The sequence below is a fragment of the Bombina bombina genome, chromosome 10 (assembly GCF_027579735.1).
Source record: "Bombina bombina isolate aBomBom1 chromosome 10, aBomBom1.pri, whole genome shotgun sequence".
In the NCBI taxonomy this organism is placed as follows: domain Eukaryota; kingdom Metazoa; phylum Chordata; class Amphibia; order Anura; family Bombinatoridae; genus Bombina; species Bombina bombina.
The window spans coordinates 33,620,473-33,647,096 of NC_069508.1; the positions used below are offsets into that span (position 1 = coordinate 33,620,473).

The 26,624-nt window shown below is 37.1% G+C and overlaps 1 protein-coding gene across 1 annotated transcript in view; it reads left to right on the plus strand.

Moving 5' to 3' along the window:
* Window positions 1-26,624, plus strand: part of QSOX1 (quiescin sulfhydryl oxidase 1) — a 108,876-nt gene that overhangs the window by 17,874 nt on the left and 64,378 nt on the right. The window contains exons 2-3 of the mRNA XM_053693942.1: window positions 23,720-23,820; window positions 26,261-26,309. Of these exons, the coding sequence (XP_053549917.1) occupies window positions 23,720-23,820; window positions 26,261-26,309 (150 nt within the window). The remainder of the gene's footprint in view (window positions 1-23,719; window positions 23,821-26,260; window positions 26,310-26,624) is intronic.

Genomic DNA, 26,624 nt, shown 5'->3' on the forward strand with positions numbered 1-26,624 from the left:
TTAAAGCCAGTCTCATAATGTACTTCTTTTTGTCAAATGCTGTTTGTCTTTCATTCACAGTATTAAATCAAAAGTTTAAATAATTGCAAACACCCATAATGATCCATTATGATCTATTACACGCATGGGTACAATTTTGTTTAGTAAACAAATGCTGAATATGGCCACAGGCAACAGTGATCAGCTATTTTCAAATTTCAAATAACAAAATTCTGCCCATGCCTAGCAAATAGTATTTAGTTTCAGTTCACATACATAGAACATATGCAAGCTCTGTCTACTAACACATTTTGTCACGTGTGTGACTTGGTCAGGGTGAGGGGCATATCTCTTATCTGCATCTTTTTTTATACAAAATGGTTACCATAGTAACGTTTCTGTATGTGCAGAAGTGCACAGCATCTAGGGTTGCCACCCGCCCCGGTATCACCGGGACAGTCCCGGTCTGACCCTGCATGTCCCGTGTCCCGGAACTACACTGAAATGTCCCGGGCTAAGAGCTCCCCTGGTGCAGCAAAGATTTTTAAAAAAAAAAAATAGCTGGCCAGGGGAGCTCTTAACCCAGGGTTACTACAATACTGGGTAGGTGGAGTCTGGAGGAGAGACGAAGGATGGTGTAGGAGGGGGGAAGAAGGTTGAGGAGTGTATTCGTCACATGATGATCCAGCAGAGAGCGGCAGACTGAGAGGTCAGGCGTTGGTGTGGTGGGGTGGCCGCGGGCTGCAAGGGACACCATCTTCTCAGTAAGTAAACACCCCTATATGATACAACTGGTCCTGATATTCGGCCCTGCTCCTCGACTGTCCCCGGATACTGCAAATTGCTTTATATCAAAAACATTTGCCCATTAGCCCAAAAACGTTGTCATCGTTATCATTCATATACCTAATTCCCTCATCTCTCACAGTCATCCCTGCCTGCACCTGTATAACGCCTGTACCTACTACTGAGTTCCATTGGCAAAAATAAAAACAATAGTTATGTTTATAGGCCTGAAGTATAAGATCAAAAATAAATGCATTGTTTTGTTTTTTTATTAAAGAAAATAACATTATTTGGCTTAGAATGTTATATATATTAAAATTAATGTCATAATTAATTTGAGGCCGCGACAATCCACTCCCCCAAGCCACACCCTCTCCACGCCCACTTAAAAAGTGTCCAGGAATTTTTTGGGCAACAGGTGGCAATCCTAGCTGCATCTGTTTTTTCAATATTCAAAAGCTATCAAGCTTTATGTGTAATCCCATTTTACGCATACTAAGCCTGAAATGTATTCTTTTATTTATGCTTGTTCCAATAATTATCCACTTAATGTATATTTAGACTGTCTGCATGTAATCAAATACATATCTTGATTTATCTGTCATGTCAATTTTTTTATGTATACATGGTTTTTTCCTTACCTTTATTCATAAATAGTGGTCAATCTTTATTCATGGTCAAAATTGTGTGCACAATCCTCAATATATCTATGTATACACTTAGCATATCATGTTTACTATATTAAAGGGACAATACATGTCAATAATATTTTTACATCATTGTACAAAATATTTTTGGTAAATATTGTATTTTGTTCCACACTCCCTAGAGAGACCAAAAAGCAATATCTGTAACCCAATGAGGTAAACCAGCTATTTTATTTGCAGCATTTGTAAGTTACAGAATTAGCTTTTTGGCTAGGGAGCGTGGCACAAGCACAATTTGACACAAAAAAATAGGTGTTTATTGAATATCAAAGCAAATTTGATTCTGGAAGTAGATTGGAAATTTGTTTAAAAACACATACTCTGAATCATGAAAGTTTAATTTTAACCATTTAATTTCTAAATACAAGGTCACATTATACTTATAATTTACAGGATTTAATTGCTCTCATTAAGAAACTTTTTCTATCTTGCTAGAAACGCCCATACTATTTTGGCAGCGGCTGATCTGGCAATCTGGTTTAGTGTATCAGTAATAAACAAGACTTACATTTCATGTTCGGCAACATATTCTAGTGAAACTATAGCTCTACCCTTTAATGTTGTTTAAGTGCATTCATAGCTGGGTGCGAATAGGGTTGCCAGCTTTAGTTCAGGTCCAACCCAAACACTCTTGCCCCGCCCAGTGCAGCAAAACATTGTTTTGAAGAGTATACACTATGCACAAGAACACATGTACTCAAACTCACACATAGACTGTCACACACTTATACTCTCTTACACATCACACAGACACGCATACATACACACACATGTACTGTACACATATACACTCACTGACACACACTAACAGACACACACATATACATTCACACACTGACACACACACACACTCTCTCACAGACACTGACACACACTAACTTTTTTTTTTACAGACACTGACACACACTCGCACTTTTTTTACTGACACACACACATACACTCACTGACACACACACTAAAATAAGATTGACAGCATCTTGAACAAATAGTCTTTTTTTAAACTGTAATAAACTTACAAACAAAAGTTATTAAGACACTGCGATTCATAGATTTAGAACATACAATAGTAATTTCGGAGGGAAGTGAGCATTGACTATTAACAGAGGGACGCAGGGAGAATTTTAGCTTATTGATTGCATGTTCCTGCAGAAAACAGCATCAGCGCTAGGAAGTAAAATACATATTCACTAAAAAAACAAACAAACAGCACACAATAAACCAGGTTATGGGTTACACAAATCAATATTTCTTGTAGGAAAAAAGGACAGAAAATGGCATATAAAGTTGGTGCAACAAATATCCCTATAATAAAGCATATGAACAAAACTGTAAATTTTATCAACAGATAAAAATAAACCAAACTGCCCAAGGTATGTAGAAAAGAGAATAATATGAAGCTTGCTTGACAGGTTTGGATGGATGCAATTCCGCAGTAGCAAGTATACTTACCTAGTTACTGCTGCAGATGCGAAACTGGCACTGCACCACATTTTTGCGCATCTTGTACCCGGCTGCTGTTCTGTCGATTTTACCTACCCTCTCATTGCGCATGCGCACAAATTACGTCACCGTATTTCCATGTGTGAAATGCAGTGATGTATGTGCGCTCATGTGCACTGAGAGGGGTAGCAAAATTCAATGGCTAGTTAGCAAATCTCAATGATTTTTCTACGCATGCACGCCACACACACCCTCAATATGTAAATAAAATTAAGTAAACTCTTTCTCCATCAGTAATTTGCAGCTCCATATATCATCACATATATCATCACAATTAAAGGTTACTCCTAATTAATTAAGTACAGTTTATGAAATTAGGAGTAACCTTTAATTGTGATATATGGAGCGGCAAATTACTGTTGGAGAAACTGTTTTTTTAAGTTAATGAATTTAGGAGTAATCTTTAATTGTGATGATCCCCAAGGAAGACTATGCTGTGATGTGAGATGTCATCGCAGAAAATGCAGTATGTTTGTAGAAAGAATGGGACACATGGAGAAACTATGTGCACTTTCGCCTTGCAGCACTGCTCCACATCAGGCTGTTCTCTTCAAACAGCACTGTGCTCTGGCTGCACTGTGTAATTTTCTTAACATGGTGTAGCCAGAGCAACGCACTGTTTAAAGAGAACTGTTAAATACAGAGCAGCATTGCGACACAGCAGCGTATTGATTAACTGACTGTCTCTTAAGGATTTTTTCAACCCCCAAAGCTTTGACTCCTGAAAGTAAAGCCGTTCTTGTGAACAATGCACATTTTTTTATTACTACATTTTTAATTATAATTATAGTATCCCACAAAAGTGAGTACACCCCTCACATTTTTGTAAATATTTTATTATATCTTTTCATGTGACAACACGGACACTTTGCTACAATATAAAGTAGTGAGTGTACAGCCTGTATTACAGTGTAAATTTGCTGTCCCCTCAAAATAACTCAACACACAGCCATTAATGTCTAAACCGTTGGCAACAAAAGTGAGTACACCCCTAAGTGGAAATGTCCAAATTGGGCCCAAAGTTTCAATATTTTGTGTCGCCACCATTATTTTCCAGCACTGCCTTAACCCTCTTGGGCATGGAGTTCACCAGAGCTTCACAGGTTGCCACTGGAGTCCTCTTCCACTCCTCCATGACGACATCACGGAGCTGGTGGATGTTAGAGACCTTGCCCTCCCTCACCTTCTGTTTCAGGATGCCCCACAGATGCTTAATAGGGTTTAGGTCTGGAGACATGCTTGGCCAGTACATTACATTCACCATCAACTTCTTTAGCAAGGCAGTGATCATCTTGGAGGTGTGTTTGGGATCGTTATCATGTTGGAATACTGCCCTGCGGCCCAGTCTCCGAAGGAAGGGGATCATGCTCTTCTTCAATATGTCACAGTACATGTTGGCATTCATGGTTCCCTCAATGAAGTGTAGCTCCCCAGTGCCAGCAGCACTCATGCAGGCCCAAACAATGACCCACCACCATGCTTGACTGTAGGCAAGACACACTTGTCTTTGTACTCCTCACCTGGTTGCCACCACACACGCTTGACAGCATCTGAACCAAATAAGTTTCATCTTGGTCTCATCAGACCACAGGACATGGTTCTAGTAATCCATGTCCTAAGTCTGCTTGTCTTCAGCAAACTGTGGGCTTTCTTGTGCATCATCTTTAGAAGAGCACTGACAGGATGACCCCCCACCCTTTAACTTCTGCAGCAATGCTGGCAGCACTCATACGTCTATTTCCCAAAGAAAACCTCTGGATATGACGCTGAGCACGTGCACTCAACTTCTTTGGTCGACCATGGCGAGGCCTATTCTGAGTAGAACCTGCCCTGTGAAACCGCTGTATGGTCTTGCCCACTGTGCTGCAGCTCAGTTTCAGGGTCTTGGCAATCTTCTTATAGCCTAGGCCCTCTTTATGTAGAGCAGCATTCTTTTTTTCAGGTCCTCGGAGAGTTCTTTGCCATGAGGTGCCATGTTGAACTTCCAGTGACCAGTATGAGAGAGTGTGAGAGCGATAACACCAATAAATAAATCTTTTATTATAAAATATATATACACTTTTTAATTTTTTTATTGTTTTAAATATTCAGTGTAAAATGTATCTTTAACTGAAATAGACAGCTTAAGTTGGAAACAATGATAGTATATCGAATTTACAGGCTTCAAATACTTGGCATGAATTGGCACATTGTTTTGAGAAACAAATGATGTGCCTAACACAATTGGCAGAATAGCTATGCCATGTTTCATATAAGTATATACACTATTCTCTATCTGAATCATGAAAAAAATGTTTGGGTATTATGTCCCATTAAAGGGACAGTCTAGTCAAAATTAAACTTTCATGATTCAGACAGGGCGTGCAATTTTAAACACCATTCCAATTTACTTTTATCATCAAATTTGCTTTGTTCTCTTGGTATACTTTGTTAAAACCTAAACCTAGGTTGGCTCATATGCTAATGACTAAGCCCTTGAAGGCCGCCTCTTATCTCAGTGCATTTTGACAGTTTTTTTTTTAAAGCTAGACAGTGCTAGTTCATGTGTGCCATATAGATAATATTGTGCTCACTGCCGTGGAGTAATTTATGAGTCAACGGTGATTCGCTAAAAGACAGGTCTGTCAAATGAACTGAAATAAGTGGCAGTCTGCAGAGGCTTAGATACAAGGTAATCAGAGGTAAAAAGTGTATTAATATAACAGTGTTGGTTATGCAGAACTGGGGAATGGGTAATAAAGGGATTATCTATCTTTTTAAACAATAACAATGTTTGGTGTTTACTATCCCTTTAAATAGCTTTTTATTAACCATTTTGTATGTTTTATTTGCTGTTCTTTCATAAGTACAATAGAAAATATTTGCTGTCCATATCCCTCATCCCACAATTCCTATTCAGTATTGTACATCATGTTAAAACAAATAGGCGCAAGAGTGGTTACCGTTCCAGGATTTAGTCCAGGTTCTCATGCTGTGATAGAGACATTTTGTGGGCTATGCAAATGTATCCTGTGACATATTATACTTGTACGTAGTGGTTGAACTCTCAGTGATTCGCTAAAAGACAAGTCTGTCAAAAGAACTGAAATAAGGGGGCAGTCTGCAGAGGCTTAGATACAAGGTAATCAGAGGTAAAAAGTGTATTAATATAACAGTGTTGGTTATGCAGAACTGGGGAATGGGTAATAAAGGGATTATCTATCTTTTTAAACAATGACCATTCTGGAATAGATTATTAATGCTTTGACTCAAATGCAAAGAGGACTCAAATAATGTGAAAACTGACAACTACAGAACCGTGTCAGGGTTTAAATGGTTAATGCCACAAAAATTCCTTGGATTTAAGTCTATCTATTTGGTGTTTGGATTAGCAAGGACTATAGCGTTTTAGTATCATCATAACCAATAATACGTGTACAGATCATCTCTGTGGGTTCTTGGAAATGGAGAAAGTTGTTCCTTGTGTCTCAGATGGCATATTATACTGTACAAGTCAAATGGAAAATCTGCTAATGTCTGTTTGGCAGATTTGTGGACTCTGCAAATTTTAGGAGTTTTTCAAATTTACTTGTAGCTATTAAACTCCCCCCCCCTTTATGTTTATAAAGATGTAAAAAAACTGGCTTGAAGGAACAGTAAACACCTTGTGATTCTTTTCTAAATGGTTTAGTTATTCATAGTGAAGCAAATCATTTGCAATAAACTTTCATTATATATTTTGCCCCCTTTTCAGTAATTAATCCTAGAATATTACAGATTTTCTAACTTTCAAAATGTGGAATGCACACTCCGGACTTCTCAATGCTTACACTCCTACATATATTTCCCTAATTTGTCTTTAGCAGATAACAACAACAAAACAATGCACTTTATATTAACATAATGATAGTGACAAGCCTTACCTGCAGACTCAAGCCTGGATTGGCTTCTCCAAGTGAGGCAAGTGGTGGTGGAGTTTGTCTATTGATAAACAAGTGCAGCAAACAATGTGTTAATTTTGTTTAATTCATTCAGCACCAGTGTAGTGTATATGTGCATGTGCACGCAGCAAGGCTCCACACTAAAGCCAAAAACTATATTTGGATTTTTTTTCTTTTTTATAATTGCTGATAAATGTTATGTGTATATATAAAATGTGACTAAGCTATTCATTTTATAGTTGTGTCTACTGGTGTAATTTACTCTAAATCAGGCTACCACTCATTTGTAAATACCATCACATGTAAATGGCTTATCAGTGCTCTAGGCTCTACATAACACATCTTCTGTCTGGCAACTGATTAGCTCACTGCCGATTTACATCATGAAACCACGGAATTCTGAGACATATAGTTCTTTTAGCTGTAACCGACATGGCATGGAAGTAAATCAGGGACAGTAATTTGAGTATACAATTTTATCTCTGCTTTTTATTTGCTCATCAGCTGTAATCTAACCTTCACCCAAATGTTCAGCTGTTTTCACCATTTGGTATCCCTGTTATTCTTTCTAATTTGTTGGAACATATTTTTTTTCCTGTAAATTGTCACAGACCATGTAATGAAGCTTGACAATTGCACTCAGAATTCAGGAGCCAGCCCAAACTAAATTTAGAAGCCTGAATTGAACTGTGATTTAACCAGTTGGTTTCCCAGAACACAGGGTAATCAATTGGTTAAATTATTATTGCAGTGACAAATGTTGCTTGCTCAGAATGAATAAGGCAGTTGACAGCATGGATGTAACCCCTTATCAAAAACACAACAAAACTATTTACATGTGTGCCCTTTTATAGGGACACTAAACCCAATTTTTTTTCTTTCATGATTCAGATAGAACAGCAATTTTAAGCAACTTTCTAATTTACTCCAAGTATCAATTTATCTTTCTTCTCTTACTATCTTTATTTGAAAAGCAGGAATGTACAGCTTAGGAGCCGGCCTATTTTTGGTTCAGAACCTGGGTTACTCTTGCTTAATTTTGGTGGCTAAATGTAGCCACCAAAAAGCAAGCACTATCCAGGGTGCTGAACCTAAAATGGGCCGACTACTAAACTTTACATTCATGCTTTTCAAATAAAGATAGCAAGAGAACGAAGAAGAAAAGGTAATAGGAGTAAATTAGAAAGTTGCTTAAAATTGCTGTTCTATCTGAATAATGAAAGAAAATAAATGGGTTTAGTGTCCCTTTAAGCATTTTTGCAGGTGCTGTGAGACGTGCATAGAGGCCGGGTTTATATGTGGAGCAATCTAAGAATGTGTCCTGTGTGTTTGAAAAGGGCGGATATCTCTGGTGGCAAATAAAAAATATGCAGGGAGGTAACAAAATAACAAAATCCCTTTGTTTACTCCTAATAATTTAAGTTCCTGGAAAATAAAGTATGTTTGTTTAAATGATATTTTTATTGCTTTTCTTAGAGAGAACAAAAATAATACATAGACAATGCATAAATATAAAGAGAGACAATATTGTTGACTTTAAAAGTGTATTAAAGGGATAGGAAAGTCAAAATTATACTTGCATGATTCAGATAGAGCATGTCAGACATTCAGTTCTATTTTCAAATGTGCTTTGTTCTCTTAGCATCCCTTGTTAAAAAACAAATACGCACACATCATACACTAGTGGGAGCTGCTGCTAATTGGTGCCTGCACACATTTGTCTCTTGTGATTGGCTAAATAGATATTTTCAGCTTCCTGTCAGTAGTGCAATGCTGTCCCTTCAGCAATGGATAACAAGAGAATTAAGAAAATTTGATAATAGAATTAAATTGAAAAGTTGTTTAAAATTGTATGTTCTATCTGAATCATAAAAGAAACTTTTGAGGTTTACTATCCCTTTAACAGAAAAAAAAATATCAGAAAAAAAGGAAAAATAAGTACTTGGTAATTTCCAGAAGAGAATAATATACGGTATTTCCATATCTGTATTCTCTTTCTTTATACATTGCCTTAAGAAAAAGGCTAACCCAACTATTTATATTGATAGTTTCCCTTCACTTGAGAAAAGAAGGGGAAAAGTAAAAAAAAAAAAAAGAAGTGGATTAAAGGGACATGAAACCCAAACATTTTCTTTAAAGATGTAGGTAGAACATATAATTATAAATAACTTTGCAGTTTACTTCTATTACCAAAGTTGCTTCATTCTCTTGGTATCAGTTGTCGAAGGAGCAGCAATGCACTACTGGTTACTAACTGAACACATGGGTGAGCCAATCACAATCAGTATATATATGCAGCCACCAATCAGCAGCTAGAACCTAGGTTCTTTGCTTCTCCTGAGCTTTCATAGATAAACCTTTTTAGCAAAGGATAACAAGAGAAGGAAGCAAATTAAATAATAGACGTAAATTGGAAAGTTGTTTAAAATTGTATGTTCTGTCTAAATCATGAATGTCTAATTATGACTTTACTGTCCCTTTAAGGGTTCCCGGGGAGAGGGGGAACACTAAAGTATGTTTAAAGGGAAAGAAAAGTGAAGATTGAAATGTAAATGGCTGCATTTTAATTTTAAATAAAAACATTTTTGCAATATACTTCTTTTAGCAAAAATACTTCAAGTAAAAGTCATTACTGTTTATTAGCGGCATACGCACATATGCTATGAGGACCTGTGCACCGGTATTCAAACACTTCACCTATTCAGAGAGTCAGCAGGGGCTTGTATGGCACACATTAAATCTTCACATGCACAATACACAACACCCGCCAGCTCTCTGAGCTTGAATGCTGGTGCACGAACCTCCAAAGCATATGTGCGTATGCCGCTGGAAAAAAGTATAATGCAAAAATGCTTCTAATTAAAATGCAGCCATTTACCTTTCAATTTTCAATCCAATTGCTGATCAAGATATAGGGGCTGATTTATGAAAGTGCAAGCGGACATGATACAATGTAGCGTATCATGTCCGCCGCAAATCGATAAATGCTGACAGCGTACGCTGTCGGCATTTATCATTGCACAAGCAGTTCTTGTGAACTGCTTGTGCAATGTTGCCCCCTGCAAATTCGTGCACTAGCAGGGGGTTTCAATCAGCCTGATCGTATCTTTAGACCGTTGCTTCATAACTGCTGTTTCTGACGAGCTTGAAGGCTCGCGCGGCAACAGGGGTATCAAGCTCCATTTGGAGATTAATAATTTGGCCCCATAGAATGGAACAACTTTAATATAGAGACAATGATCTTGTGTAGTAGAGATTTTTGTTTAAAGGGACAGTCTAGGCCAAAATAAACTTTCATGATTCAGATAGGGCATGTAATTTTAAACAATTTTCCAATTTACTTTTATCACCAATTTTGCTTTGTTTTCTTGGTATTCTTAGTTGAAAGCTTAACCTAGAAGGTTCATATGCTAATTTCTTAGACCTTGAAGCCCACCTCTTTTCAGATTGCATTTTAACAGTTTTTCACCACTAGAGGGTGTTAGTTCACGTATTTCATATAGATAACACTGTGCTCATGCACATGAAGTTATCTGGGAGCAGGCACTGATTGGCTAAACTTCAAGTCTGTCAAAAGAACTGAAAAAAGGGGCAGTTTGCAGAGGCTTAGATACAAGATAATCACAGAGGTTAAGTATATTAATATAACTGTGTTGGTTATCCAAAACTGGGGAATGGCTAATAAAGGGTTTATCTTCCTTTTAAAACAATAAAAATTCTGGTGTAGACTCAATTTCCTAATTGTTTTTTGTTGATTATCCTTTATTAATGCAATTATGATTGCTATTTATTTGTGTCCCCTTACTGCCTTGTATTGCATTGTTCCTGTATTGTATCATGAATTGGTCTATAAATAAATTATTAAAAAAAAACCAATAACTTTTACTAGAAGCATTTGTTCTAACTGAAGTATATTGCAAAAATGCTTGTATTTAAAATTGAAATGCATCCATGCACATTTCAATTTGGCTTCTCTATCCCTTTAATAGTGAAACTCACTCAAAACTATATCATATATAAAAAAAAAAAGTAGAACAATTGAAATATAAAATAAAGCACATTAGGGACGTGCATATGAAAGATAACTATTTAAAGGGATAGGAAGGTCAAAACTGAAATGTGCCTGGGTGTATTCCAATGTGAAGTAGAATCATTTTTGCAATATATTTCCAGTAGCAAAAATCCTTCTAGTAAAAACTAGTACTGTTTTCCTGCGGCATACACACATATCCTGTGAAGGCCGTGCACCAGTATTCAAACACCACAACTTCTCAGAGAGTCAGTGGTGGATTGTATGACACAAATGACGTCTTTATAAAGATTGAATACTGTTGCACAGACCTGCACAGCATATGTGCGTATGCCGCAGAAAATCACTAATAGCTTTTACTAGAAGCATTTTTGCTAATGTAAGTATATTGTGAAATGCATTTCACATTTAAAAGGCACCTGTGCACATTTCAATTTTGACCTTTCTATCCCTTTAAACATTAGAAATATTTTTGAATAAAATAAAAACAAGTTAAGATACAGCTGTTTAACCCCTTCATGCCCCTAGGACATTCCATGTTATCCTAACTGCGCTGGGATTTACCGCTGTTAGGACGGCATGGAATATCCTAGCTTTTTGGCTGTACTGAAACCATAGAAGCTACCTAAATGGGATCACGGGCTGGAGGGCGTGCCTAGCGTCATAGGCACTCCCCCCTAACCCAATCCCATCATTGCAATCACGCAATTGCATGAGCGTTCGCGTGATTTCAATTTTTACTTTTTTGTTTACAACTTTCTTTCCGATGTAGACAAATAAGTCCTGGTGGGAATGGGTTAATTTGATTTGGAAGGAAGTGCATGTCTGGGTGTGTCTCTGTACAACCTGTCCTTAAAGGGACGTTAAAATCAAAATGAAACTTTAATGGTTCAGGTAATCATGCATTTTTAAGAGACTTTTAAATGATTTCTATCATACAGTTTTCTTCTGTCGTTGAAAAGCATAACCAGGTAGGCTTAGCAACAGCAATGCACTGCTGGGAGCTAACTGGTGATTCATGGCTACACACATATGCCTCTTATCATTTGCTCACCAGATGGGTTCGGCTAGCTCCCAGTAGTGCTTTGCTTTTCAGCTGACTTTAAGTATGTGTTTAACTCTTTTTTTAGGGGTTAAGCACATTGTTAGAGCACTTTCATTTTGCACTCTTGCATGTAAAACATAAGAACATTTTTTTTTTTTGCATTTTTCTGTCTCTGTAAGACCTGTTTGCTAACTGGCAGATAAACAGAAATACAGCTACTTTATTGGTAGACAGTGACGTGCCTCACAAGCATATAAACAAGGTCAGAATCATCTGCTGTACAAAAAGAAAAACTAAAATTATAATATCTGTAAACTCACTCATTTAGTTGCAAGAAAAAATCATGGCTTTTTGTTGTTGCTTAGAGATCTTAAAGGAAATAACTTTTAAGTAACAATAAGTTGCACTTCATGTTGGCATGAAAATAAAAATAAAATAAAAACTGTTTTAAAGTAGCCTTTTTAATGCATAAAATATCTGTATAACCTGTTTAAATAGTGCTCGTGCATCTGCATGATTTTTATGCTTTTCTGTCAGTTTAACTCCTTTTGCGACATGATTAGCAAGAAACGCTGATGCAAAGTGCTATAAAGAAATAGAGCGTTTATCTTTGTATGATCTATCCCTCCTTATGTGATAGTTATTACCAAGGAAATCATCTGGTTTTGCCACTTTTTTTTGTGTGGGGGAGCAGCTGTGCACATTAGCATATACAGTATGTGAATAATTCAGGGTTCGACAATCCCAGGAGCCTGGAAACCACCTGGCTCCTAACTTTTTGTATATTCTCCATATATCTATATGCATATAGCACTGTCTGGTTCCTAAATATTCTTACTGAATTTTAAACCGATTCCTGGAATAAATAATTATATATTATAACTCCAAAAATAAAACCTCAAGGACGGATTATATTTTATGTCGGTTTTAGCTGTTTTTTTTATGACATTAGTGGGTAGGTTACCACCCTTTATAATTATAGTATTTGTCTTTTTCTTATCATGGGAAGTCCCACTCCTGTACTGGTCATGGAAATTGTTTTTATAGACACTGCTTAAAAAGCAAACACATTGTATACTCAGCAGCTATTGTTTAATGGGACACCGTACATGTTTTAACAAGTTGTTATGGAAGTGCTGATCATCTAGGAGTTGTTATATCTATCTATCTATCTATCTATCTATCTATCTATCTATCTATCTATCTATCTATCTATCTAATCTGTCTTTCTGTATCAGTCTATCTATTTATCTATCTAATCTGTCTCTGCCTGTATCAGTCTATTTATCTTTCTGTATCTGTCTATTTATCTATCTTTCAATCTAGTCTGTCTGTCTGTATCAGTCTATTTATCTATCTATTTTTCTGTCTAATCTGTCTGTTTGTATCAGTCTGTTTATCTTTCTATCTATCGGTATCTGTCTGTCTGTATCTGTCTGCCCTATCTATCTATCTATCTATCTATCTATCTTTCTATCTATCGCTGTCATTTTTTCTTTTTGGTAGAACTGCACTCACATAATCAGCGTATTATACTTAATAGGGAGCACAGGCTATCCACAGACTGAAAGAAATTAGCACTCAGTGGATTTAATGTACCTATATTTTCTTGTTCTAATTGGTTAGAGCCTGTAAGTTTAGCACTAGTGACCCTGCAAATCTGTGTGTTTAAAAGGGTTAAACATAAAGTACTGGTCAGAAGCTGCAGATAACTCCTGGTCCCAAATAGAAACAGCAGTTGACCCAATCGGCAGAGGCACAGCTGGTTCATGCTCCTGCCACTGCTGATTGGCTTAGTTTTCTACAGCTCCTGAACAATAATTTAACTATGTGTTTAACACATAGACTTGCAGATAGGGCTGTCACCTCGGCCATGTTTACCTGGACATTTATGAGTTACACATGCTGCAGGGTGTGCAGAGGAGAACATGAATTGTACCCTGGGACAGCACACAAATAGTGATCCTAGACAGCACTATTCATGTTCCTCCCTGCGCACCCTGCAGCATGTGTAACTCATAAGTGTCCAGGAAAACATGGCCGAGGTGGCAACAATACTTGCAGGGTCACTAGTGCTAAAAGTACTTGCAATAACGAATTAGAGAATGTCATTTCTGTTCTAAAATGGTCATTTAAATGTTGTTTTTTTTGTGTGTTCTACTTGAAGGCGACTTTTTATATCTTGAGTCATTTTAACACATGAGATAAAACAAACTGCTATTGTAAATATCCTTCTAAACCTCTAGGGTGACTGTTTCTAATTAGATCTCATACAGTCGCACTAATGACTTTCACATGACTGGCTTTAGGTTTCTAAAACAAAACTGACTAATCTCAGTTAGAACCTTTATCTTGTTTGTTGAATTGCCAGTTGTTAAATGCCACTGGCACTTGCTCATTGGGACAAAAGTGTTAAGTGGCTTTTTACATTAGCTGACTATTATTATAGTGCCCAGTATCCTGCCCATATCACTGTGTGGGTTAAAGGAATTTGAGTATTGCAAAAAATCCTTTCACAGATCTCATTGTCACGGTCCCTTCTTTATCTCATGCTGCATAACTGAGCACAGCCGGTTACACGGTTGCTGTTATAAAGGTCTGGCATGGACTGTGGCAATCTGTTGCTTGTGGCTGACCACCTACATAACAAATATCCTTAGAACAGGGATATCCAACCTGTTTTGCTTGAGGGGCCACGTTGTATTTTTTTTTTCTTTCTTCTTTTTTACTTTTAAGGCAGCTGAACACATTTTTTTTTGTAAATAATCTGGCTAATAAAAACAGAACAAATATACTATTTGCTAATCTCTTTGTGTAGCAATGTACCTGTATTATTTATAGGGAGCAGGAGTTAGAGGGCTGTATTTTAAAGGGACGTAAAAGTGCAAATGAAGATGCGCTAATGTGGTACAGCATATTATTATTATTGCACTTTTGCTTGTTTATAAATATATGTTAAACCCTTGTAAAGGGGTAAGTACATTGGTTTTAGAGCAGCAGTGCTCTGCTGGGACTGGGACGTAGCCAAGCATATCTGGTGAGCCAATGACAAAAGGCATATGTGTGTAGCCACCAATAACCAGGCAGCTTATCAGTGGTGCATTGCTGCTCTTGAGCCTGTCTAGGTATACCAAGAGAAAAAAAGTAAATTGAAAAGTGACTTAAAAGTGCATGCTCTGTCTGTCTGTCTGTCTGTCTGTCAGTACGTCTGTCTATCTATCTGTCTGTCTATCTGTCTATCTATCTATCTATCTATCTATCTATCTATCTGTCTCTCTATCTGTCTGTCTCTCTATCTGTCTGTCTCTCTATCTGTCTGTCTCTCTATCTCTATCTATGTATCTGTCTATCTATCTCTCTATCATATTGAAAATAATTATGTATCTAGTGTTGTTGAAAAATAATTGTTATGAGGATAAAAAAGGATGCTCATTCCTACCCACTCCGCTTCAGGTCCTAAGACCGCTGCTCCTTAACTCGTCCGCCACCTCCGAGGTGGCGGACAGCAATCAGCCTGATCGAAGACGATCGGGTTGATTGACACCACCTGCTAGCGGCCGATTGGCCGCAAATCTGCAGGGGGCGGTATTGCACCACAAGAACTGCTGGTGCAATGATAAATGCCGACAGCGTATGCTGTCGGCATTTATCGATGTGCGGCGGACATGATTCGCTATAGCAGATCATGTCTGTCCCCACCATGATAAATGTACCCCTGAGTTTTTGCATTTGTCTCAGTGTTCCCTGCCTGTGTCAGTTTGTCCTGTACGGTTTCTCTTGCTACCGCTCAGTTGCTGTCACTGTTCCAGTTTTTTGTGTGCAGCTGGAGGTATAAGAACCTCTCGTTATATTCTACATACACCAGTTACAGTAACAATATTATAAATAGAGTGTTAATGGGATCTTGAGTCTAGATGCGCTCACCTTTTCCCCTGCAGCATATAAACGCAGGAGCTGTTGAAGAAATAGAAGATGGGATACGATACATTTTCAGAATACTTGTTTAGCACCATCAAGCAGGATTCAGTGCATCCTGACAATCAAATCCTTCCCAGTAGTGCAGATTTCCAATACACATCAAGTTTACTATACAATTTAGTTGTGCTGCTGATAAATATCAGTGCAAATATTTTTTTATGTGAACTTTGATCTTTACTAAGGCTCCTATTTCAACCGCATAGAGCTTGGTTTATCAATCCGCGGTGGACAGGGATGTGCAATGTCCCTTTAAGTTTTTTCCTTTTAGCCATGGAAGACTCCATGTTTTGTTTTATGAGCACTATATATTAGAATTACTGTGATATATGCCCAGATTAAGCCAAATTCTGGTGAAACGAACGTTGGCTTTTCTTTTTCTTGAGGACACTACTGAGGACATCAGTACCTTCATAAGAGCACCGCTGAAAGGAACAGTGGACACGCTAGCATTCATCTATACACAAGCTGTAAAAGGGCTGCGCATCTAGTGTGTATGTGTAGAAGGAGCAGGCATCGGGTAAATCACTCGATTTCTCTGCGGTTAGGATTTACTGGGGTGACTCGGCTACCGACCGCGTAAGAGAAAAGCACACTCCTTTCAGTATCACTTACACGAGCGGCCTACAGCGACAGTGTATTTATGGTCAGCAGTGAACGGTAATCTTTCCAATTTGCTGGTGCTTACGGCATGGGACGGAACTCTCTTCAATCAAGGCAGCTATATATCTTCAAGGACTGTAGCCACCTATTCTTGGAACATAATACTGCTTTAAGATAATACATTTTAATTATTTAAATTAAAGTGTTTCATTTAACATTTAAATAAATGTTTAATTGTTACTGTTTTTAAATTGTTTTGGGATCTCTTCATTAGGGGTTATGTGCTGCTATTCTGAATAATATTTGTATTGGGTTAGGTAGGGGGGCGCTGATGGTGGGTTTATGGAACTTTGGAGGAGGTAGCCAAGACAAGTTTAGGAACTACTGCTTTAAAGGGACATTCTGATGCAAAAGGAAAATGTACAGACTATTTGTTGAACACCCACATAAGAGTTAAACACTAGAGTTCTACTCAGGAAGCACAACAAATTGTAGCTTCTGAGTGGTACCTGGGTGGTGAATGGCGGCTACATGCATATGTTGCACCTAATTGGCTCAGCTTTTGATGTGGATGGGCTTTTATTAGTGGGGGTGCAACCATATCAGTCCTTTCCTGCAGTCATTCCCTTTCCTATAAATTTAACTTTGTGGATCTCACCCTGAAATGCTCAGCTGTGCCCTCTGCCATTTGCACTGCACACTGACTCAGCCTTTCAGTTCACCTATAGAATTTTTGGCCCCACCCAGCTTTTCTAAATCCCCACCTGTTTTCTTACTAGTTTCAGTGTAAATTTAAAGGGACACTAAACCCAAATGTTTTCTGTGATTCAGATAGAGCATGCAATTTTAAGCAACTTTCTAATTTACTCCTATTATCAATTTTTCTAAGAAACCAGCCAATTTTTGGTTCAGTACCCTGGGCAGCACTTGTTTACTGGTGCTATCAAATCAGCAAGGACAACCCAGGTTGTGAATCAAAAATCGGCCGGCTTCTAAACTTACATTCTTGCTTTTCAACTAAAGATAGGGAGAGATAGCAAGATAATAGTTGTAAATTAGAAAGTTGCTTAAAATTGCTGCTCTATATGAATCATGAAAGAAAAAAAATTGAGTTCAGTGTCTCTTTAAAGGGATAGTAAAGTCCAAATTAAACTTTTACGATTCAGATAGAGCATGTAATTTTAAACAACTTTCTAATTTACTTTTATCATCAAATTTGCTTTGTTGGTATTCTTAGTGGAAAGCTAAACGTAGGCTCATTTGCTAATTTCTAAGCCCTTGAAGGCCGCCCCTTATTTGAATGCATTTGACAGTTTTTCAAAGCTAGAGGTTGTTAGTTCATGTGTTTCATATAAATAACATTGTGCTCACTAACGTGGAGTTTTTTTAGAGTCGGCCCTGATTGGCTAAAATGCAAGTCTGAGATAAGGAGGCAGTCAGCAGAAGCTTAGATACAAGGTAATCACAGAGGTTAAAAGTGTATTCATATAACTGTATTGGTTATGCAGAACTGGGGAATGGGTAATAAAGGGATTATCTATCTTTTTAAACAATAACAATTTTTGATGTTTACTATCCCTTTAAATAGCTTTTTATTAACCATTTTGTATGTTTTATTTGCTGTTCTTTCATAAGCACAATAGAAAATATTTGCCGTCCATATCCTTCATCCCACAATTCCTATTCAGTATTGTACATCATGTTAAAGCAAATAGGCGCAGGAGCGGTTACCGTTCCAGGACTTAGTCCAGGTTCTCATGCTGTCATAGAGACATTTTGTGGGCAATACAAATGTATCCTCTGACATATTATACTTGTACCTAGTGGTTGAACTCTTTTGTGAATTCCATTTTTTTAATGAGAAACATTGTGCCCGGTTGGTTGATACAGGATACACCTATTGTGAGTAGTGTAATGTATCTGTGTTATAGAAATACCCCAAGCAAAGCTGGGCAGTCTCTTATGTGATGAATGTCACTTGTATTGGCACCTGGAAGCTTTCTGGTGGCCTCAGTGGGAGAGCTTTGTGTGGGTTGTGATTGTTTTTTTCTGCTAGACAATGTGGGAGAAGATACAGTATGTATAGCTGCTGTTGGTCTATAGGTCATGTTGGCAAAAAGCAAGTTTTTTTAGTTTATACCTAATGAAAAGTACTTAAAAGTGCACAATAAATAGAACTCAGTTTTTTTAGAGTATTTTATTTTAAGGAAGGCAAATATGTGAAACACATTGTTAAAGGGACATAATACCCAAATAATTTATTTCATGATTCAGACAGAGCATGCAGTTTTAACTGACTAATTTACTTCTGTTCTGTAATTTGCTTCGTTCTCTTGGTTTTTGTTAAAAAGTAAGGACATAAATTCAGGAGCGTGCACGTGTTTGGAGCAGTTTTGCCAGAATGTTATCTGTTTGCAAGTGCACTCGATGACTGTGCTATTTCCTACCATGTAGTGCTCTTATGTATCTCTTCAACAAAGAATACCATGGGAACAAAGCAAATTTGTAAAGAAGTACATTTTGGATATTTTTTTTAAATTGTATGCTCAGTCTGAGTAACAAAAAGGAAAATGTTTGGGTTTCATATCCCATTAAGGCAATAAAGACACCAGTGGATAATTAGGTGGGTGGATATAATAATGTGTTGCATAAAATTCACAATTATTTCAGATTCTGCATACAGATCTTTCTATCAATCCTGGTGAGTGTCCAACAGAGTTTGTCTGCTGGTTTGCTGTGAAGCCTGCGTATTTGCACTAAAGGTTTAGTACCTATTACAAACATGAGCTGTCTACTTGTATGCAATATTTAATCTTCAGTTGCAGTTGTACGCTATGCGGCGTCCTTTTTCTTCTCTTCATTTTCCTTATTGCAATTTGCAAATGGATTTGATATGAAGTAGTCTGAGCAATTTTATACCATAAGTTCTACAGCTTTGAACTGATATTATTGCAACATTATATTTTCCAGCAGTGCATATATATTTATTTACGTTTTTATTTTTATCATTGTAATATTTTTGAATATACTTTTTTTAATGTTATGTTTTATGTGGTTGAGCGCTCCCCCTTGTGGTATTTATTTGCAATTATTATTATTATAACCAAGTCCCCTTTCAAGTCTGCAGGACTCAATACCACACTAGATTTTCAGGATGTCTAATTTACAGCACATTATTTAGTCAGCTGCTTAATGATTTAGAATAACTGACCTGTCCTCGTCTAACATGGTCCTGAAATCTAGCCTTTTATTAGGTGCTCGGTATTGGAATTGAAAAACCACATATCTGCGTATCCACGCTTGCCCTGGACTATATGCAGCTACATTTGCTTTCCCTTTGAGATGCTTATACAAGAAAAGCAGAGAGGGTGCTATACAAGAGTGCAGTAAATACTAATATAGTGATACAAGTGAGTAAAATATGTTACTATAGTCCCCAATGTTGTGAGATGTCATGCAGTAGCAGTGCAGTCCTATAAATCCCCTCTCCTCCTCACAGGAATCTCCAGAAGATACTAAAAGGCAAAAAACATAGAGGGGCGCCTCATGTGTAGATCAACCAGAAACAGATCCAAGCAATGGTGATAGTATAGCCAATTGGGTACTCACATTCATGTATAGCACCCTGATGTGCCAACAGTAGCAAACTGATAACTCTGGGCGTATCAGCTCACCCTCTCCTGGTTCTAGGAACAGGCAAATAGGGATGCAGGATACACAGGAACCAAAATGGAGCTCCACAAAGGACAAATAAAAGTGCTATCACTTGGCTTACGTTAAAAACACATTTATTAAAAAGTTTCAAGTTAAAAACAATAAGCATTCAGTGAAAAGGGGGCATTTGTGATGACACCGCTATCATGCAACGCGTTTCTCGGCTTAGTAAGTAGCCGTTTCATCAGGCATATAGCACCAAGAAATAATGGAGCCCTTTTAAATGCTAAAAATGCCATTGTAATTGTGAACAGCCCATTGTGGGCGGGGCATGATAGCGGTATCATCACAAATGCCCCCTTTTCACTAAATGCTTATTGTTTTAACTTGTTTTTAAATAAACTGTTTTTTAACGTAAGCCGAGTGATAGCACATTTATTTGTCCTTTGTGTTCCTGTGTATCCAGCATCCCTATTTGCCTGTTCCTGGAACCAGAAGAGGGTGAGCTAATACACCCAGCGTTATCAGTTTGCTACTGCTAGCACATCAGGGTGCTTTACATGCATGTGAGTACCCAATTGGCTATACTATCACCATTGCTTGGATCTGTTTCAAGTTGATCTACACATGAGACGCCCCTTTATGTTTTTTGCCCTTTGAGATGCTGCTGCAAATCCTGCATGATCTGCTAATTGCTTACAGAATGCAGATAGGAACATCTTAAAGGGATAGTAAACTTCATTTTATTCCCCATAAAACAGTTTAGTTATCTATTCTTGAACCTTTGCAATGCAATTTCATTATTTGTTTTGTCTGCTTTTCCTGTAAAATTACAGTGTTTCCACCCCCAAGAGGCTGAAGTGCATTCTGTGTAATGCAGAGCCCTAACACTACATGCTAACCAGTGATTGGCTGATAGGCACAGGAGCTCATTTATATGTGTCTCTAGTAGAACAGTAATACTTACAACACTTAAAGTGAATGTAAATTTTGATGCTAAAGTGCCCGGTTTTTAAAAATTCGATTAAAAACAGGGACACTTTAATTCATCAAAATTTACATTTCACTCGTGTTGTGAAAAAATACTTACCTTTTAAACTTGACAGCCGCAGCAGCTTCCACCGCCCATCGCAAAGCCTCTTCCTGGGTCTAAAATGAGGAATCCGGCTTCCTCCAAACACGGAGTTGAATCAGACACTGATTCCCCCGGGATGGATGGAAGCCATGATTGGAGGATGACCGATCCATCATTTCTGATGTCAGAAATGGCTTGCGACAACCAGGTAAGTATTTTTTCACGAGTGTAAATTTTGATGAATTAAAGTGCCCCTGTTTTTAATAAAATTTTTCAAAACCAGGCACTTTAGCATAAAAATTTACATTCACTTTAAAATGGCTTTTAAGGGATGTGTCCCAGAAATAAAAAACAAACCAAGCCTATTTTTGTTTAACAGTAACACGTTTAAATGCTTTTAAAACGTGTTTTTTGTAAGCCGATTGTTTGCAATGCAGTGAATCATTTCTGGTGCTCGGATAAAACGCTGACTTTAATATCAAGGAAGTCAGCTGCTTGGTTAGGGGAACTCTTTATCTTTAAGACGGCAACTCAAATGCATTAGACTATAGCATTCAAAGAAATTCCATTGTTATTACCTTTAGGGCACATTGTGATCTAGGACACACTGCTTGGCTAGGAAGCTAAATAGTGCATTCTTAGGCTGTTTGAAATATCCATGCAGGTCTGAGTAGAATATAAAAATGCTCTTTGGTTCTTCAGCCAAAAAACAAAACAACTTGTCTGTGAGCCTCTGTTAAAATCCAGTTTAATCCATTGCAGTTTTTATAAATTAAAAATATAGGCAATTGTGTTGATATTTTGGGGAATGGGGATTTTTTTTTTCAATTTGCCAAAAACATAAACCTCTCGACTAGTATTGCTTAAAGGGACATGAAACCCAAAATGTTTCTTTCATGACTCAGATAGAGCATACCATTTTGAAGAACTTTCTAATTTACTTGTATTAGCAAATTTACTTCTTTCTCTTGGTATCCTTGATTGAAGGAACAGCACTGGCTTAATGGGAGCTAGCTGAACACATCTAGTGAGCCTAAGACAAAATGCATATATGTGTAATCACCAATAAGCAGTTAGCTTCCAGTAGTACATTGCTTCTTCCTGAGCCTACCTAGGTATTCTTTTCAACAAAGGATACCAAGAGAGCAAAGCAAATCAGATAATAGACGTAAATTGGAAAGTTGATTCGACTTGATTTTTTACTTTCATGTCCCTTCAAAATTTTAAGCCTATAAGTCCCATTAATTTCCTTGGGCTGTATCTGGAACTCACTGTTACTACTTTAATTCCTTATTTTTATTATTATGTAAACTCAATTCTTGCTGATTTGGCGCATACCGTGCTAAACCCTGCATAAGTTAAAACTGGTGCTTCGTGCTCTATGGTGGTTCTGCCAGTGAGGAAGCCAGGATCGTCTTACACAGGTAGCAGTCCTGCTCAGTAATTACATGGGAGTGTGACGAACGTCTGAGTTGTAACCGGGGGTTTAATTACATAACACAAACATTTGTTTAACAAGGAAATGCTTTAAACAGAAAGTCAAAATTAACCTTTGACGATTCAGATAGGATCCAGTTTACATCCATTATTACAATGTGCACAGTTTTTTATATGTACAATTTGAGGCATCAGCTCCTATCAAGAATGTGAAGTTCACAGTATATACGTTATATGTATTTTGTGATTGGCTTATAGCTGTCACATGATGCAGGGGAGGAAAATGGAATTAACTTTGTCATTTGCCAGAAAAATGTATGCTTAGTGTTTTTAGTATGTATTTGTTGATGATGCAATTATACTTTTAATGCATGATAGAATTTTATTATTATATTATTATTCCTATAAACAATTTATTGAGTGTTATGTGTCTGTATGTAGCTAAGCCATAATAGCTGAAGTCAACAAGACAGGTTTAAGTTCTGACTATTTTCAGTTTTCACTGAGGGTATTTAGTCACTACTATTATAGTGTGGAAATCGATTTAAACCTAAAACTATGACTATACCCTGTATCATTGCAAACATATACACCTTTGTTATTTAATCATTTACTTCCAAGCTTCTGAAATTTACTTTGGTTTATATTACACAGAAAGTGAATTTCCCATGAGGCATATTTTGATTTCGAAGACGTGATAATTATCATGTGCTAAACTGACCTCAGTCAAATGACAGGGTATTTTAAAGGGCTACTACAGTCAATGATTCAGAAAAAAACACACAATTTAAAAAAAATTTCCAATACACTTCCAGTATCAAAACACGCTCATTATTTTTCTATGCACACTTTCTGAGGCTCCAGTGCACAGCATATACGTATAAGCATTTTATGATTGGCTGATGACTGTCACATGATACAGGGGGAGCATTTCTCAGTTATTCAATTCTACTGTTTTGTAGTGGTTCTTTAACTCATTCAGGCTTATTATTCTGGTATGTTTTTTAGATTGGAGACCTGCAGTGTATTTGGCTGTATTAGACTGTGCGGAACAGTCAAACATGGAAGGCTGTACAGACTTTGGAATAACCGGATATCCCACCCTAAAGGTAAACGGAATATTAAATAGTTAGTTTGGTTATTGTTCCCTTTTTTTCTTGGCTAATTGTTGCTGCTTATTCATATTTGCAAACACAAAAAAAATTTGTATCTGGAGTGTTGCTAGATTCCAAAGCAATCTGGAGCTATAGCCAAAGACAGACTTCAGTAGCCCTAAATTACATTTCACCCACACTGGCTATTCCCATTATTATTACGCAGACAGCGCCCCATAAGTATATTTTATTAAGTCACATCTGTTTCCTGGGTTTCATAAATCTGTCCAAAATCTAGTAGGCAGCCCAAAAATGTGGGAGCCAGCCCAAAAATGTAGGAGCAAGGCCTTTTTGTTCTCCTCTATATTCTTTTAAACCTACATTTTCCCCAAATACCCATAAACCCACTCTTAAACAAGCATTTAATACTTTTACATTATGTTATAAAGTGACTAATTGTATGTAGTACAAAACTTTGCAATATACATTCAGTTTAAAGTGAAGGTAAAATTTGAACATTTTAAACACATTAATGAATATGTTAATATTTCCATAATCTAATCGCTAAGTTTTTATCTCTGTTTCTTTTATATTTAGCAAATAAAACATATTTATAATTCCTTACCGTTTCTATTTTGACTCCTCCCAACCCCTATTTCCTTCTTTTCTGGTCTGTGACGTATAGAGCGGTCCCACCCACTCTATATGTCTTACAAAAGCGCGTTCACAAGGCTCCATTTAACTGCGCCTGTGCAAATTGGCGATTTCACTACCTACTGCCCATGCGCTAATAGGCAAATCCTCTGTCAAGAAGGCATAATATAAATATGCATGTGCAAAACGGGAGCGCAGGTTCCGACATAAACAAAAAAAATTACAGCGCATGCGCAGATCATCTAGGACGCGAACGACGTGGAGTGACGGCCGCCTAACGGCCAGGCTAATAAAAAAACGTGACAGAGACAGAAAAAAAAAAAATAACGGGTTGAATTTTGCGGACCTTCAATAAGTGATTGAAAACGGCAATAACTTTATTTACAATCAAATTGAAAAAAAGTGATGAATGAAAGTCATACTGATGTCAAAGAATGATATTCTAGATCGACATCAAGGTAACTTTACCTTCACTTTAATTCTGAAAATCGTGACGTGAAAGTGCAGATTTAAGTCTTAGTGCTGATATATTCCACAAAGTCATTGGTTGCTCCAGTGACCCATTTTAACTGCCCTTAAAGGGACAGTCAATTGATTTCTTTGTATTTGTTTAAAAAGATAGATAACGCCTGTACTACCCATTCCCCAGCTTTGCATAACCAACATTGTTATATTAATATACTTTATAACCTCTAAGTTTGTCTGTTTCTAAGACCCTGTAGGTCACACCCGTATCTCAGTGTTTCTTTTGTTTGTTTTTTAGCTTTTTATAATCTTGCACTACAGCAAGACAGTGCTAGTTTGTGTGTGCTATGTAGATAACATTGTGCTCATTCCCATGGAGAATGATAATGGGTTCACAAAGACCAGCACTAATTGGTTAAAATGCAAGATTGCAACAATCTAGCATTTATTTAGTGTTTAATGTCCCTTCAATTTTGGTTTGTCCTCTCTTGACAACTGCAGATGAAGTGAGAAGGGTTTATTTGATTGATCTCTTGCTTTTAACCCTTCAGTGCCTGTGTTAAATTAATTTAAATAGATACATAGTTCTAATCGTTTTATTTGCTAATTAGCAAATAGCAACTGAGTTAGCAGATAAAACAATAAAAAAACCTTCTTTTGCTTGCATTATGCACACATGTATGAGGGAAAAAAGTGTATAACACAAGGAAAAAAAGTGCTAATTGGGTTAAATTATACAGTTAATTATGCATGAGGACTGATTTCAGGCTGAGTATATTTTAGCAGATATAAAAAACAAAACTCTTTATGTAGTACAGATACCACAGACCAGTTATCAGACCCCTGACCAAATGTATGGCACCTGCATATTTGTACTGCATTATTACAAACCGCTAGTTTACAGCTGGTCTCACATCATACTCTAGTTTGGACCCATTTTCTAGTGCTGTCCTTTTGTGCCATGTATTAGCACACACCTCATACCCGGCACCTTCAGGTCACTTGCCCAAATCCTTTATCGAAAATAGAGTCTACGTTTTTATTTAAACCTTTTTTATGTTCCAAAAAATGCCCCAAAAAACTGTTTTGTCCAGTGATGGACTTGAAATGAGGGACACATACAAAATCAATTAGCTTTTCCAAGGTGGATTCACTTTAACTCAAACTGGATCGTGACCACAAAAGTTCTGCAATTAACAGTATTTGATGGTATCAAGTTAAACATTTAGTAGTTTATGTACCGTGTATTATACTATAACATTTGATTAAAAACACACAACATATAGGACGTTAATGATCTGTATAACAAGCGATTTTTGCCCTTCTGTTTTTCTAGTTCTTTAAAGCTTTTGCACAAAGTCCATCTGAAGGCAGCAGAATTGCAGGTATGTGCGTTTCATTTGTTTTCATACACTTTGCTTCTTTATTTGGTTTCTGTGCTACTGTAAATATACATAGTGAGTAGCAAATATTGATCCCTACTTGTTTCTTTCTCCCTTTTCCGCCCATCTCTTTCGCTTTATGGGACCTACACAATTGTTGACTGTTTGTGGTCATTGGATATTTACATATGCCGCTATCATCTTGTTCACCCAGACGCTCATCCAAGTTTACATCTCTTTTTATTTATCCATTGTGTGACTTCCTTATGCAACATAATAATAATGATGTTCGAGGAAGCAATCGGATAACCACAGTTC